Raw genomic sequence first — 17,864 nt, 5'->3', positions numbered from 1 at the left:
CCAAAAAAATTTTTTAACTAATTCTAAGAATAAAAAATCAAAGTATGATACATAAAACAATGAAATATAAAAAAATCTTTTATTTATGAGAAACAGGATCTGACATCATATAATCTCAACTGTTAAAATGAAGTAGGTTAAAAAGAAGTAGGGAAGTTGAGAAAACATTGAGGAAAAAGCAATATTAATAAAGTTATAAAAATGTAAACACTGAATATAAATTTAACCAAAAATAGGGATATGGTTATATTTGTAGAATTAGTGGATGGGGAAGAATGTATATTCCAGAAAAAAAACCCAAAAATACAAACCAAAAAACTGGTTAAAAGAGCTGAAGATAGTTACATGGGAAGATAGCTTTGGAGCAGAGATTGCAGTAGTACTCTTCCCTATATAAATTATATAAACAAATTAGTTTCATAAAAAATAAAAATTAAATGAAAAAAGGCAAAAGGTTGAAAATAAATATACCAAAGTATTAATAGAAGTTTTCTTTAGGAAGTTAGTTTTTAAATTTTTTATTCTTTTGTATTCTCACATTTTCTATGATAATCATGTCTTAAAAATCAAAGAGTAGAAAAACAGGAGGGTCTTGTCTTTCATTTGTGTGCTTTATGTTTACATGGTGTTTTTAATTGTTTCATCTCACTTAATCCTCATAACAACCCTGTGAAGCAGATATTATAATCCTGAATTTTATCATGAAGAAAATAAGAAGTGATGAAACTTACAAAAGGTAATTTATATAACTACTGGCACTTTTTATTCCTACACCACAGAAGTATTGATAATTTAAAAATAAAGAAGAAAGATGTAGATAGAAGAGAGGAAAACTATGGTTAGTGTTAAAGGTAAAATGGAGACTGGGTATGGTACCCCAGTGAAAGGCAAAATTATTGGAAATGTCAAGGCCACTCATTCTAAACCATTTATGTACACAATTTAATGTAACTTATGCACGAAATTAACTGTCAATGTAATAAGGATTTGCATATCAGGCTTACAGCATATAAATTCAAACAGGAAAACTAGATTCCTTTTCAGATCTATTCAGAGGGGGTAAGATAGAAGCTGGTCCCCTGTCTTGGTAATTCAGGCAATTGGGAAAGTCAGTCTAGTGAGCATGTAATGAATGATTCCTATGAAAGCAAAATACTTTTTTTTAATATAAAATCAAAATTATAGCTATATACACTTGAGACTGTGGTTTTCTTATTATTTGATTCTTAGGATGACAAATTAGTCAAACCAAATATGGAATGAAATGAAATTATACATAAAAATATTTTATGAGCTTTGTTCATCTTCTCTACATGAGAATATATACTTTATCTTTTTTAGCACTTCCTATTCCAGTATCCTTTATTTTTTTATAACAATAATTTATTTAAAAAAAATTTTTTTTTCTATTCTTTTTCAAAGTCTTTTCCCATTTAGGTTATTACAGAATATTGAGCAGAGCTTCCTGTGCTATACAGAAGGTCTCTTCTGGCTATCTATCCTAAATATCACAATGTGTACATGTCAATCTGAAACTCCCAGTCTATCCCTCCCCACCTCCCCACCCCCTGGTGACCATAAATTCATAGAGAATATATACTTTAAAAGCTGAGATGGAATGCTGTCTCCTAGGTGTCACTTTCTCTAAACTCTGGAGACAGATTGAATTACTTCCCCCTCCACACTTTAACATTGCTGGAATATTTATCACAATGAATCATAAATAATTATTTACAGGTCTATCTATCCTGCTAGATAATGAGTTTTAAGAGGGCAAAGGCTGTAGATTATTCATGTTTTATTCTCAGTACCAAATAAAATGTCTGGCTACAAAATAGGTCCTGGCAAGAACTTATTTGAATTAATACTGAGCTATGCAAAGAAGACAATTCATAAGTCCAATGAAAAGGAAATACACTGAAAAGACAGAGTCCATTAGATTTACTGTAAATCCTCTACTTTCTTTTAGGCACCATCACCAAAGACATAGTTTTTTTTTTTTTTTTTTTTTTTGTTTTATCTGGTGTTTTTATTTTTTTATTTTTTTTTTTAAGACATAGTTTTAATATATAATTCAAATACTACTTTCACCAGTAAGTTTCTCCTGATTTTTCCAGGTTACAAATATCTGTTCCTTTCTCTGCACTTCCAGTCTTGTTTCACCTCTATCAAAAGCCTTCACTCACTTTCCTCTTTTTATTTTTAAAAAATTCTTTAAAGGGACAACAGCCCATCTTATTTATCTTTTAATATACAAGATCTACCTACCATTGGCCTAGCACATAATACACGCTCAATGTTTGCTAAGTAACAATTTATTAGACTTGAAAATATTCAAAAGATTATAGACAGTTTGTATAATTTCCATTATAACCAAGATGAAGCCCAGAGTAGTCTTAGGAGCCTTTCGTGTTCCTGATGAGTCCTTCTATTGTGTCCCACTGCTCCCTGGTGACCTACCACAAAAAGAAAAAGTCAATTTAATGAGGTTCTTGTGTGTTTTTAAAGCTTAGTATCCTCACTGCCAATATTATATTATACTCACAAAATGGCATTACCTTCCTCAGACTGTTGAATTCCCCTGAAATAAGTACTTCCTCACCACCATCAAATCTAATTACCTGAAAAATAATAATAAAAGCTGTGAAACTAACTTCTTTTAAAAAGTTCCTGAACCATTAGCCATTTCTCCCTCCTAACTGGATAGAATATCTCCTTGGCACTTTCAATCACAGCCTAAATTTTAAGGACAAAACTGATGATTAAACCTAAACTGATTTACTCTCTTTAAAATCCTCTCTCCATCATTTCTACAATTTCAAATTATACCCAATCTTAAAGTTCATCTTAGAGGCATGTCTACCAGAGTGATTTACATTTAATAAAATTAATTTATCAATGAATCAACTCCATAAGCTAAACAACATATATTAATATTTCTATATTATAAATAATATACTAAATACAGCTAATTAAATACTTTAAATCATATTTACATTCAACATCGTCAGGATTGGTTCTACAATCCACCTCCCCACGCCAAATCCACCTCCCAAAAAAGTTGAGAGACAACAATGCTTACAGCTCCATTAATCCAAGAAGCATAATCACTACAAAGGAAAGCAGCAAGATTTGCAAGTTCTTCCACAGTTCCTAGCCGACCACAGGGAATTCTGTCAATCACTTCTTTTTCAAAAGCTCCAGTTGGATCAAGACGGCTAAAAGCACCCTTAGGAATTAAGAAAATAATTAGGTTGCTTTTTTTTTTTTTTAATACAACCTCTTTCCTATTTAAGAAACAAATTTGCAGTAAATGGAATGTTACTATGGCAACCTGTTCATACCTTAGTACTTGTAAGCAACAGAGAGTTTTGCCAAATTCTTCCATATTCATTTTACCCAATATTGACCTTTAAAAAACCACTAGAAAGGACAGAAGGAAAAAGGAAAACCAGATTGGAGGGACTCCATGATTCTTCTCCAAGGTATTTCTAAATGGGCTTAGGAGAATAGCATGCTTCATTTCCAGAATGTTTCTGCAGTGATTCAGCCATGTAGAGGACAGGCTCTTAGTGCTCCAGCCAGGAGTAAGGGCTGTGCCACTGAGGTGGGAGAGCCACATTCAGGACACTGGTACACAAGACACCTCCTAGCTCCATGTAATATCAAACGGCAAAAATCTCCCACAGATCTCCATCTCAACGCCAAGACCCAGCTCCACTCAACGACCGGCAAGCTACAGTGCTGGACACCCCATTCCAAACAACTAGCAAGACAGTAACAGAGCCCCATCCATTAGCACAGAGGCTGCCGAAAATCATAAGGCCACAGACACCCCAAAACACACCAACAGACGTGGACCTGCCCACCAGAAAGACAAGATCCAGCCTCATCCACCAAAACACAGGCACTAGTCCCATCCACCAGGAAGCCTACACAACCCACTGAACCAACCATAGCCACTGAGGACAGACACCAAAAACAACTGAAACTAAGAAAATTACACTGATAAAAGAAATTAAAGATGATACACATAGATGGAGAGATATACCATGTTCTTCGATTGGAAGAATCAACAATGTGAAAATGGTTCTACTACCCAAAGCAATCTACAGATTCAATGCAATCCCTATCAAACTACCAATGGTATTTTTCACAGAACTAGAACAAAAAATTTCACAATTTTCATGGAAACATGAAAGACCCCGAATAGCCAAAGCAATCTTGAGAAATAAAAACGGAGCTAGAGGAATCAGGCTCCCTGATTTCAGACTATACTACAAAGCTACAGTAATCAAGACAGCATGGTACTGGCACAAAAACAGAATGGAGCAGGATAGAAAGCCCAGAGATAAACACCATACACAAAAATAAACTCTAAATGGATGAAAGACCTAAATGTAAGGCCAGACACCATCATATTTAGAGGAAAACATGGGCAGAACACTCTATGACATAAATCACAGCAAGATCCTTTTTGACCCACCTCCTAGAGAAATGGAAATAAAAACAAAAATAAACAAATGGGACCTAATGAAACTTAAAAGCTTTTGCACAGCAAGGAAACCATAAACAAGATGAAAAGACAACCCTCAGAATGGGAGAAAATATTTGCAAATGAAGCAACTGACAAATGATTAATCTCCAAAACATACAAGCGACTTATGCAGCTCAATATCAAAAAAAGAAATAACCCAATCCAAAAAATGGGCAGAAGACCTAAATAGACATTTCTCCAAAGAAGATATGCAGATTGCCAACAAACACAAGAAAGAATGCTCAACATCATTAATCACTAGAGAAATACCAATCAAAACTACAATGAGATATCATCTCACACCAGTCAGAATGGCCATTATCAAAAAATCTACAAACAGGGCTCCCCTGGTGGTGCAGTGGTTGAGAATCTGCCTGCTAATGCAGGGGACACGGGTTTGAGCCCTGGTCTGGGAGGATCCAACATGCCGTGGAGTAACTAGGCCTGTGAGCCAGAACTACTGAGCCTGTGCATCTGGAGCCTGTGCTCCACAACAAGAGAGGCCGTTATATTGAGAGGCTCACGCTCCGCGATGAAGAGTGGCCCCCTCTTGCCACAACTAAAGAAAGCCCTCGTGCAGAAATGAAGACCCAACACAGCAAAAATAAATTAATTAATTAAGTCCTACCCCCAACATCTTAAAAAAAAAATGGGAAGCATCTTTAAACTCTCCTTAAAAAAAAAAATCTACAAACAATAAATGCTGGAGAGAGTGTGGAGAAAAGGGAACCCTCTTGCACTGTTGGTGGGAATGTAAATTGATACAGCCACTATGGAGAACAGTATGGAGGTTCCTTAATAAACTAAAAATAGAACTACCATATGACCCAGCAATCCCACTACTGGGCATATACCCTGAGAAAACCGTAATTCGAAAAGAGTCATGTAGCAAAATGTTCATTGCAGCTCTATTTACAATAGCCAGGGCATGGAAGCAACCTAAGTGTCCATCAACTGATGAATGGATAAAGAAGATGTGGCACATACATACAATGGAATACTACTCAGCCATAAAAAGGAACGAAACTGAGTTATTAGTAGTGAGGTGGATGGACCTAGAGTTTGACATACAGAGTGAAGTAAGTCAGAAAGAGAAAAACAAATACCTCATGCTAACACATATATATGGAATCAAAAGAAAAAATGGTCTGAAGAACCTAGGGACAAGATGGGAATAAAGATGCAGACCTACTAGAGAATGGACTTGAGGATACAGGGAGGGGGACGGGTAAGCTGGGACAAAGTGAGAGAGTGGCATGGACATATATACACTACCAAACGTAAAATAGATAGCTAGTGGGAAGCAGCCGCGTAGCACAGGGAGATCAGCTCAGTGCTTTGTGACCACCTAGAGGGGTGGGATAGGGAGGGTGGGAGGGAGGGAGATGCAGGAGAGAAGAGATATGGGGACATATGTATAACTGATTCACTTTGTTATAAAGCAGAAACTGACACACCATTGTAAAGCAATTATACTCTAATAAAGATATTAAAAAAAAACACTAGAAAATATAACTTTTACCTTAGTTTCTTCATATGTAAAATGAGGATGCCTGTCTTAGCTATCTCACAAAATTGTTGTCTGAGAAATGAGAAAATGCATATGAAAGTACTCTGAAATATGTACAAATTTAGTGTGGTGGAGGTAGGGCTGCTACTGTCATTTGATTTTTTAAACACAGGAAAATGATTCAAATAGGAAATATTTCAGAGGAAATTCCTTTGCTTCTCCTTACTTCTCAAAATAATAGAAAAGGAAGAAAACAAGTATGTAGGAATATTAAATTCAAGTAGATTCCAGAGAGAGAAAAACCGTTAACTAAATTTGCCAAACAATTTCTGCCTTCTGTTAATGATAAAAAGGAGCAGACCCTTACACACCACTGTATTGCAATTATACTCCAATAAAAAAAAAAAGGAGCAGACCAAGATAAAGTATGCATGCGTGTTGATTAATAAAAATAATTGGCTTTTTCTCTACCAGTGCCTGTAAGTCTAGGTGACAACTCTCTTCAATAACACAGACATGAGACATAGCAAGCACACACAGGCTCCTTGTGAGCACTTCAGCTCTCCCTAGGCAGGTATAAAGCATCAAAGAAAAAGGGTAGACAAAGGTCCCAATCCTGGTTCTATCAGTGCTTGCTAGAGAGTTTCTATACTTCAATTTTCTTTAATCTCTTTAAAACTATATGCATGTTATTTGCATAAAACTTACACCTACACTGCTAGACTAAAAGTTGATGGCAAGCATCTGTCACAAATGTTTTTGTATCTTTCTTATTAGCACCTTTGCATACAGAAGGCACTCAGTAAGTACATGTTAAATACATAATAAAATGCAGATGATCTTTCCTAGATACTGAGGTCCTAGAAAGAAGTTTCTATGACTATATATAAGATAGTGCTTAGCACAATGCTATTCTGAATCATGTGTTTTAATATGTGCCTTTGAATTATTTTTCCACTAATTTTATTATTTTTTATTACATAAGTGCCAAACAAATAAGATATTCAGTCAAGTTTCACTCACTCAGGTAGTTGTTCTTTCCATTTTCCACCCTTCAAACTGCTAAAAAAATTAATACAACCATCTCCATGTTAATATTTAATACCCCAGAACCATCTACAAGCCAAATACTCCTTTGCATTACTTTCAGTTTATACAACAGAAACAACTTAGCAAATTTCACCTGGGCCTTCAAAGAAACATCCCAGTTGGGACTATAAATTCTTGCTTTACACGGAAACAAAAAGAAGTATGAGAGTGAAGTCATTTGGGGTAACGTGAGAGAACAGAGAACCTGTGAACCTTTCAAGCAACATCTGTAACAGCATTAGTGATAATTATGAGTTGCAATATCTGATTTCAGGTGAAATGCATGCCATCAGAAGGCTTTTTAATCAGAGAGACATGGGAATTAGATGATGTGCATAACAGTGTTTGAAAGTGAAAAGGCACAGACATGTGTCAAAGAAAATGTTGCCTATAACAAGACCAAGCTTATATGATAAATTTCTAAAGCATCTCTTAAATTTAAAATACAGTTACATTTCCATTTTAAAAAAGGATGTCAAAGAACCTTTAAAATATAGTAAAAATTAAGAAATATAACACAATAACAGATCATTAAAGCAAATCAGACAAAATGCCAAAATTGATGGCATAAAAGATCCCAGAAAGATTACGACACTGAAATAGACCTTATCAAGGAGTTGTATAGCTGCTGTATTCTTGCCCACCTCCTTATTTCTTATGTTGGATAATGGCAAAACCCTCTTCCCTTCCACCAGGGCTCCAAACTAAGGTATCGCTGGAAAATCCTGCACACATGAGAATCTATCTATCTTTCACTCCTTAATCACTCAAAATGTGATCATAAGCAAACCAAAACTTACTTTGGTTTTTATAGGCCCCGGTTGAATCACGTTGAATCTCATTCCATATTTACCCCATTCAGCTGCAAGAGACCTAAAAATTAAACAACACAGATTCTAAAATATTATACTATATATTAAAAATACTAATAACCAAGACTGCATGCTTATTAAATGCCAGAGACTGTAACTCCAATAGGTAGGTACTATTATTATTCCCCCTGTTACAGACAAGGAAACTGAGGCACAGAGAAGTTAAATCATTTGCTCTGGGTCATATGGTAGTGAGTCAACCTGTAGCAGTCTAGCTCTAGCGTTTGTGCCCTTAGTCACACTCTGCTGTACTATCTACCGTTTACACTTTAGCGTCCTTAAGCACCACGCTAGATGACCTACTATTCACATTTTGAACGAAGTCCAATATCAATACACATTTTTAAAAAGGGTATCATTATTTAGCACAAAGAAGGAAGAGATTCATGTCTCTCTCCCACATTTTCTGGAGTTCAGTCCTGCACTTATAAAGTTCAATGTAACTTTACTCATAGTACAGTAGATTACAATGTTTGCAACATTACAAGTGCCTTAATTGAGTAAGAGTCGGATTACATAGATTTAAAATATTAACCATATCATGTCTAACTAGGCTTTAATACAATTGTTGAACTGAGCTAAAAAGGAAGTAAGAATCTAAAAGAAACTTGCTAAATGCCCTGAAGCAAAATAGAACACTAATAGCAAACATGAAACCTTGAAGAAGCAACCTGTTTTAAAAGCCTACTTGGGACTTCCCTGGTGGTGCAGTGGTTAAGAATCTGCCTGCCAATGCAGGGGACACGGGTTCGAGCTCTGCTCCGGGAAGATCCCACATGCCGTGGAGCAACTAAGCCCATGTGCCACAACTACTGAGCCTGAGCTCTAGACCCCGAGAGCCACAACTACTGAGCCTGAGTGCCACAACTACTGAAGCCTGTGCGCCTAGTGCCCGTGCTCCGCAACAAGAGAAGCCACTGCAATGAGAAGCCCGTGCACCGCAACAAAGAGCATCCCCCACTCGCTGCAACAAGAGAAAGCCCATGCGCAGCAATGAAGACCCAATGCAGCCAAAAATAAATTTTAAAAAAAAAGCTTACTTGATAGATATGTCTAACTTTTACTACCTAAACTTATTTTAGAAATTTATATTCATATGTATATTTGTGTGCATATATACTTAATCTACTTTAAAAAAATGATTTAACGTAACTTAAGAAATACATGTAATGCAAATGAAGAAGACAAAATTATTTGAAAAGAAAGAAAACAAACAAAACAAGGATAAGGAAATATAAAGAAGCCAAGAATGAAACTTATAACTAAATGTATTGTGATATTCCATATAATTATAATAGGCAGGTGAAAAACTTGTATCTACTCCTTCCATGATGCTATGCAAAAGGTAAGTCTAACCAGTTACACAATTCACACTGCCCATAACGAAAAAAGCAAGCTAATCTCTCAGGAAAAACACAATCGTTTCTGACAAAAAAATTTAATAAAACATTTCTTCCAAGAAAATGTATAAAAGGAAAATTGTGTAGTAATGTCCTTAAGACACTGTATCCTTGCAATAGATACAAAGGGATAAGTTTTGTATAATTATAAGATATCCATTAACATAAGCTCTATGTAATTATAAGATACTCACTAAGATAAGCATTAACATTAACAATGCTTTATAAAGCATTGTGCTCCAAGTACAGTCTGTTAATCTGATTAATCCACTGGTACATTTTAGAGAAATGGGCTGCATCTCTTTCAGGCAAATCATACATTAAAAACTGCTTTTCTGAGTGATACCTTTGACAGAGTCCAAGACCATACCTACTCTGGGTATGTACTTGTAGTGCACCTACTAGATTGCTAGGGAAGTAGTAGCTGTGTGTCTTAACAGAATTACTGAGCTGAGCAGAGTTTACAGCATTCTGTGAAAAACTGGGCAAGCTATTAAGGAAACTGGCTTAGGAGGAAAAGCCATGCTATCTCTATTCATAGGTGCAACGAATAAATTTGCTCTAGTGCCAGCTCTTTTAACCTAGTTTATATTCTCAAGATCTATTGTAACATAAGGAATCCACCTCACTGGCTCACTCTGCATGTTAAGATGCTAAGTACAATATATTCAATAATGTTAACCATTATTGTTTTTCAATCAACAGGTGTTTATTGTGAGCTTACTATATGCCAATATCCTCAAACAAAGAAAGGCAGCGCTGCTTTCAGGAGATAGTCCCTCTCTCAAGAGAGGTCGCTTTAGTTGTATAAAGCACTAGATACTACTATCCTGTAAACTGTGTAATATGTGCCAAGGCTACGTAAAGGAAGAAGTATCTATGCCTTCCTGAATTACATGGAAGGCTTCCCACAGGAGGTGATAATTGAGCTGACACTTGAAGAAGGATTAGGAGTTTTTTGTGGAGTAAGGGGGAAAGAAGAGGATGGGAGATATTAGAAGGTAGGCTGGAAAAAAGAAGACAGCCCAGGCATATGGGCCAGTGTGAGTAAAGGACAAAGGCATAAACAACATGCAGTATTCAGGGACCTACAAGACCTTATCTGGTATGATTGTGTACTATAAAATATGAAAGAGGGCTGATGGGAACACGGGCTGGGGAGGAAGGTACACATTTATTGAGCATCTGCTATGTGCAATTCACTATGCAGTAATACCAAAAAAGCGGCACAGAATCATAGTCCTTAAAAGACATGAAATTGAAACCTCTAACAAGAGTCAAAGATCTCAACAAAACAAATATTGTACAAATGGTGCCAAAATAGTCAAGTTCAAATCCCTTATTTCCAATACCATTTGACCTTAAAAAAAAAAACCCAAAATGGTAATTATCTCTATTCAAACTAAACTGCTGAGTAAAGTATGACTTCTTTGTATCTCAAACAAATGTGTTTTACTGGTTTAAATGTTAAAAAGAACCTTGAGACTACTCGAAAAAGAGAACAATTATGTAGTTCTACAAGCACTGAGCACCAGCTATGTACCCGATCTTGCTGAGCAATGAGTACACAAAGATGAATAAGATATGCTTTCTTCTCTCACAGACACACATTCTAGTGGGGAAGTCATACAGCTTTAATGATATGTTAAAAATAGTCTACAGTGCCCTCTCTGTGCCCCTTCATTTTAGAATCTACAACACTGGATGGCATTTATTAATGTGTTAGTCTTCTCACTAGACTGGAATAAACAAAGTTTTAAGGGTGCAAAGAGTAGAGGATGGTTAATTCTCTTCTAGAGAAATGAAAGTAAATATCCCAGAGGAGGTGATACAAGCGCCCTGAAGGGAGGCAAAATATCACAGCAAATTCCAACAACAGCATAACCCAGGCATAGAGATATGAAAATGCGTGGTGTGTTTAAGAAAATATAGAGCACAGGAATGATGGTAATTAAAAGCACAGGAATAACGGTAAAAGAATGCAAGTTCAGGTGAGAATGAGGACTGTTCTATTTCCATCACTATCATATCCCTGTATCCCATGTACACAAAAGATACACAATAACTATTTATCAAATAAGTCAATGAATAAAGAAAGGCCAGGGACAAGTCTGTTTAGAATACCATATTGAGTTTTGGCTTTTATTCCAAAGAGTCATAGAAAAATGATATAAGGTTTTTAACTAGGCATTATAATAAGCAGATATACATTTGTAGAAAGATGAGTCTGGTGGGAATGTGAATAAAAAATAAAGTGAAAAGAAACTGGTAGCAGAGAAACATGTTATGGGGTTATTACAGTAAGCAAGACAAGCAATGATAAGACCTTATATTACAACTAAGACAGTAGAAAAGGCCAATGGGGAACAGACTCAAAAAGCAATCATATGCTGCTGAGAAAAGGCCAAAAGAGCTGACAAGTGGTCACTGTCTATATTAGTTCTATTAATCGTGTATAGTAGGTACAATAAAAGGATGAAGGTATGTTTAAGAGAGGTCAGAGGGGGCACTAGTAAAGATACATGGATACACTAGTCTGAGTTCCTATAAGCCTTTTTCTCATAGTTTATAATACACAGTCATACTGGATAAGTAATTAAAATTAAATAAAATTTAGTTTCTCAGTCACAGTAGCCAGAATGCAAGGGTTCAATGGCCACATATAGCTATTGGATACTGCAGATTTACAGAACAGTTCAATCATTGCAGAAAATTCTATTGGACAGTGTTGCTATAGACAAATAGGACCTATTCATGAAATAGAATGTCTCCTGGTGAATCCAAATTAGTCTTTGTTTTATTTTTCTCTGGAAAGAGAACAGAACACAGGAATTTAGTTACACAAGCTACCAAAGCACATTATTTATCTTCAGTGACAGGATTAACACAGCAGTACTCACTTGTTCATGGCCTCCACTCCTGCTTTGGCAGAAGCACTTGGTACTACAAAACCTGACCCAGTCTCAGCATAGATGGTTGTAATAGCAAGAAACGATGCTCCTGACATTTTAAAATGATACAGTAATTAACAATACAGCTAAATCAATTCACATCAGGAAAACATTATTTATAATAATGGGATCTAATTCAAGAGGGTATAACAAAAACTGAAGAAATTTTCAAAACTTCACTAAGCCTAAATTAATAAAAGAGTAATCTAATAAAATTGCTACATCTTTGCTAGTAATCTTGCTGCCATTCAGGATGGTCCAGTCTGTGCTTAATTAAAATTCTATACCAGGTGAGTCAATACCAAGGCTCAAATCTCAAAGGTATGGCCCTATTATACCCTGCATAATCAGCTGGACAGGATTTCCATTAACCCATTTATAAGAATAAATCAGAACCAAAACTAAATTAGCAGGGACTTCTGCCTCCAGCATCATGGATTTGTCCTCCTCCTGTAAACACAAAGAAACTGTATCAAATATATGATACCACTATTTTCAGATACTGTTTAGCAGGCAGGGAAAGATGGCAATTCCTGAGAGAAGAAAAACAAATGAAATGAGCTCTAAGATCAGATTTTGCCTAAAGGTACTGTACGTATACCACAGTATGTACTATATACTACATATATATACATACTATATATTCTATATTACATACTCTATATTATACTATATACATATGTCATATAGACTGTGGCATAAGGAGTAGGAAAGTAGCCAAATAAAGCATTATCACTGAGTTGAGGAGACAGATCAGATTTTAGAGAGACTGAGGAAGTTGCAATTTGTGAGGAGAGTTCCCCCGAAGAGAAAAGTATGTAAAGATAGAGCCCCATAAATCTGCATAGTGTATCCTTGAATCTCTGGCCAAATATCAAGCTGTACATGTTTAGGGTAAGATTCCATAAGGCCAGGCAAAGAACAATTGCCTGGAAACCATAAGCTGAACAATTCCCAGAGTACACAGAGGGCTGGGAGATAAGTGAGTCTGAGCAGCTTTGTTGAATATCCAGCGCTTTCAGTGGAAAAGTTCAGAAGGGCTGTGCATTAATAGGAGGGTTAAATTAGCCCAAAAGTAAAGTCTACTCTAGACTCACCCAAATAAAGCTTAAAAATGAACACTGAACTGATCAAGCTGGTCCACAAGTTTTTAATTCAAAGGGAAATTAAAATGCATACACATATGTGGACACCACACACACACACACACACACACACACACACACACCCCAACAACAACAACATAAAATTCATAGCATGCAACCAAAAATTACTACACATAAAAAGACACAGAAACAACCAGGAGAAAAATCAAATAACAGAAAGACTCTCATAAATGACACAGAAGATAGAATCAGCAGATGAAGACCTTTCAAATGATATTGTACACTGGACAGCTACATGTAAAAGAATAAGATTAGAACGTTTCCTCACACCATATACAAAAATAAACTCAAAATGAATTAAAGATCTAAAAAGACCTAAAACCATAAAATTCCTAGGAGAGAATATAGGCAGAACACACTTTGACATAAACCACAGCAATATTTTTTTGGATGTGTCTCCTAAGACAAAAGAATAAAAGCAAAAATTAACAAATGGGAACTAATTAAACTTAAAACCTTTCATACAATGAAGAAAACCATGGATGAAATGTAAAAACCTACTGAATGGGAGAAAATACTGGCAAATAAGATGGCCAATAAGGGGTTAATATCCAAAATATGTAAACAGCTCACACAACTCAATATCAAAAAAAAACCAGCCCAATTAAAAAATGGGCAAAGACATATTTCCAAAGAAGATATACAGATGGCCAGCAGACACACGAAAAAATGCTCAACAATGCTAATCATCAGAGACATGTAAATCAAAACCACAATGAGATATCACCTCACACATGTCAGAATGGCTATCACCAAAACGTTTACAAATAATAAATGTTGGTGAGGATGTGCAAAAAAGGGAACCCTAGTACACTGTTGATGGGATTGTAAATTGAGGCAGCCACTATGGAAAACAGTATGGAGAGTCCTCAAAAAAACTAAAAATAGAACGACCATATGATCCAGCAATTCCATTGCTGGGTATGTGTCTGAAGAAAAAGAATATATTCAAAAAGATACATGCACCACAATGTTCATAGCAGCATTACTTACAACTGCCAAGATATGGAAGCAATCTAAGCGCCCATCAACAGATGAATGGATAAAGAAAATGTGGTATATATACACACAATGGAATATTACTCAGCCATAAAAAAGAATGAAATGTTGACAGCTGCAACACGTGCATGGACCTAAAGAGTATTATGCTTAAGGAAATAAGTCAAAGAAAAACATATGCTGTGTTATCACTTATACGTGGAATCTAAAAAATAAAATAAATGAATGTATATAACAAAACAGAAACAGACTCACGGATATAGAGAACAAACTAGTGGTTACCACTGAGGAGAGGAAAGGGGAAAGGGGTGAGATAGGGGTATCAGACTAAGAGACACAAACTATGTATAAAATAAGCAACAAGGATATATTGTACAGCACAGGAAAATACAGCCAGTAATCAACATTGCCTGGGACATAGTGGGTTCTCAGTAAATTGACTGTATGAAAGTTTAAAATAATAATCTTTAGCTCCTGAAAAATCTGTGATTTTCTACTTCCTACTTAGCCACAACACTGAAAATACTGTAAGTTAATATTAGCAAATGAATCAAACTATATATATATAATATATATATATATATATATGAAACAGTAGATACTTTAAGAAATTTAAGACTACAAGTTTTAAGGACTAAAAGGAAAATAATTTAAAGAATATTCAGATAAGTTTTTTTTCTCCTTGACATATTTTGTTTCTCTTTCCCTCCACACACTCCAGAGTAGAAACAAAACTTAGCACAACCCGGAAAACACTGGGAGTGGAAGAGGGGACAGGAGTACCATTTTAAGGACATGAGAAATAAGAATAGTTATGTTAGGCATTATGGTAACTTTTTCTAATATATCAAGCACAGTCTCTCAGATCTCCGAAAATTACTTTGTTTCCAAATTCACCCTGTTAAAGAAGAGGATGTAGAACTTTAGTGTACACCATTACAGTACACTGACAACAGATGCTAACTGCATCATCTTACAACAAAATTATAAAAACTACTTTTAAAAATGACAATTACTTATGTACTGCCAATGTTCCAATAGAATGTGCTCTATCTTCCCATTCAGATTTAACAGCAATTTTTCTTGAGGTGTGGGAAAGGAGGAGTTAAGTCATTATTATGTAATTGAGATACTGGAAATGAAAGTTATCATCCTCTTCTCTTTCTCTCTAGATTTTATTTAAGATGTGGGCAGCCCACTGCTTAGAATGAGACACTGCTGCTTTTAATTACCCCTGAGTGTAAAAAAGAGGCAAACATTTGAAATTGCACTGTTCCAATAGGATGAATGCTGCATAAACAATTAACAGCTGGATTTCAAAAAATGAACAGTGGTGCTAATAGCTCAAAGTAAAGGATTCCCAGGGTCAGTCACAGATATATTTTTTTCTTTTCATAGGAAGGCTAATCATTTAAATTAGAATTACCTATGGAAGAGGCTTGTAAATGGCAAGTTTCTAACATCCCAGTGCTGACAACAAAAATAGAACCTATGTTAGTGAAGTTAAGAAAACAGAGAAAGGGAGCAATAAATAAAATAAATATTATGCTTGCCCATCCTTAACTATTTCAAAATGGAAAAAAATAGTAACAAAGAAACACTAAAAATCACACTATTAAAAAGGATAGGGCTTCCCTGGTGGCGCAGTGGTTGAGAGTCCGCCTGCCGATGCAGGGGACGCGGGTTCGTGCCCCGGTCTGGGAAGATCCCACGTGCCGCGGAGCGGCTGGGCCCGCGAGCCATGGCCGCTGGGCCTGCGCGTCCGGAGCCTGTCCTCCGCAACGGGAGAGGCCACAACAGTGAGAGGCCCGCGTAACGCATAAAAAAAAAAAAAAAAAAAAAAAAAAAAAAAGGATAAAACGTGTAAGATTACGTGCCAGTTTCAAAAAAAGACTCAAAAGCTCTAAAATCTGGTTTAAATACAAATTTTGAAAATTAAAATAAAAAATTTTAGTTCCAATGTCCAGTAGAGATGGAATACTGCAGTTTAAAGACACCTGACTCAAACATTAATTCTACTATTTACTAGCTCTATAACTGTGTGACCTTGGGCAAATCACTTCCCTGTTCCGGGCCCCAGATTTATCACTGTAAAGTAGGAAAATAGAGAGTTTCCAGCAAATGTCATTACATTCTACAGATTACTCACTAATTAATCATTGCTATCGATTCTACCTATTACTCTTTTACCCTCATGCAAAAAGTCCCATTTGAAAATGATAATATCCAGCTCTTTAACCACCGTTTGTAACTTCAATTGATGTTAACTTTGACTTCCCAACCTACTCTGCCATTTTAATTAAAATTTGACTCCTGGACTTAAACCTACAAAAATATCTGTAACCACATCTCAAAGCCAACTTCTCTCAACAATCTGGAAGATTTCAACATTCAGGTGGACAAGATCATAAATCTTACAGTTCCATGACCTTCGGTGCTACCCCAATTTAGCCACAACCTGAACTTTGTCATCATTCCAAAATACTGAATGCAATGTGTTACTCTCTGTATTCTGTCCTTCCAGATCTTTCACATCCTCATACTACATGTGCTCTTTGAGACCTCATTATAAATTCTGGGTGCTTTATCTCCCATATTCTTTAGGCTTATAGTTCCCTCCTAGTCTAACTTTTCTATTTACAGCCTAGACTATTACATGAAATCAGGCACTCAATTCCTAGCCACACATTCTCTCAAACATCCACCTTGCAGTTCTCAATACCAGAACGGCCTTCTCCACTCTTATAAGGAGGGAGTTCTAAAACTGTTCCAAGCTGTAGGTAAATGCCATTGGAAAGATGCATCTACAATTTCACCAGGGCCCTCAACATCATTTATCAACTCTTTCAGTATCCAGAGTAGGCTCCTCCACCTATGTTTCTGATTCACATCTCCTGAGACTACAACATTCCTTCATTGGTTCTCTCTTCTTTCTTTCTCAACACTTCTCATTGGGCCCTCCCCTCAGTCATTAATCATGCTTCAGTCTCCACTCTGAATATATCTCTTGTTAAGATCCTTCAGTTTATCTTTATCCAATTCCAGAGGGTAAAGTCTACACCCCTTAGCCTCATCTTTGCCTCTCCAGGCATTAAATACTACACGTAAGTAAGCCTGAACTCCTTGTACTTTCTAAGAACACAGGTGAGCTATTGCTTGCAGCTTTAACTCTCCTACTGTTATTGCCAGCAATTAATCTTCCTGACAATCATAACATGAAGAGAAAACTCTTCACTTCTCTTTTTGATGAAGGCACAGAGGACACTAACTCTTAGCCACTTTTTGATAAGAGACTCAATTGAATTTAAATCTAAAAGTCATCAACACTCTAAAAGTTACT

General features: G+C 36.0%; 1 protein-coding gene across 2 annotated transcripts in view; it reads right to left on the bottom strand.

The window, feature by feature from the left end:
- Nucleotides 1–1,560: 1,560 nt before the first annotated feature.
- DECR1 (2,4-dienoyl-CoA reductase 1) overlaps nt 1,561–17,864 on the bottom strand; it is a 65,199-nt gene continuing 48,895 nt past the window's right edge. Inside the window, exons 6-10 of one of the 2 annotated variants that reach the window (XM_032610152.1) lie at nt 12,309–12,408; nt 7,937–8,009; nt 3,083–3,229; nt 2,546–2,621; nt 1,561–2,456 (exon numbers count right to left, since the gene is read on the bottom strand). In XM_032610152.1, the coding sequence (XP_032466043.1) occupies nt 2,368–2,456; nt 2,546–2,621; nt 3,083–3,229; nt 7,937–8,009; nt 12,309–12,408 (485 nt within the window). In that variant the 3' untranslated portion in view covers nt 1,561–2,367. The remainder of the gene's footprint in view (nt 2,457–2,545; nt 2,622–3,082; nt 3,230–7,936; nt 8,010–12,308; nt 12,409–17,864) is intronic. The other variant, XM_032610151.1, reaches the window with a different exon arrangement.

The sequence above is a fragment of the Phocoena sinus genome, chromosome 17, assembly GCF_008692025.1.
Source record: "Phocoena sinus isolate mPhoSin1 chromosome 17, mPhoSin1.pri, whole genome shotgun sequence".
Lineage (NCBI taxonomy): Eukaryota > Metazoa > Chordata > Mammalia > Artiodactyla > Phocoenidae > Phocoena > Phocoena sinus.
Note: the sequence above shows the minus strand (reverse complement) of the source record. Positions and strands in the feature narration are given on the sequence as shown.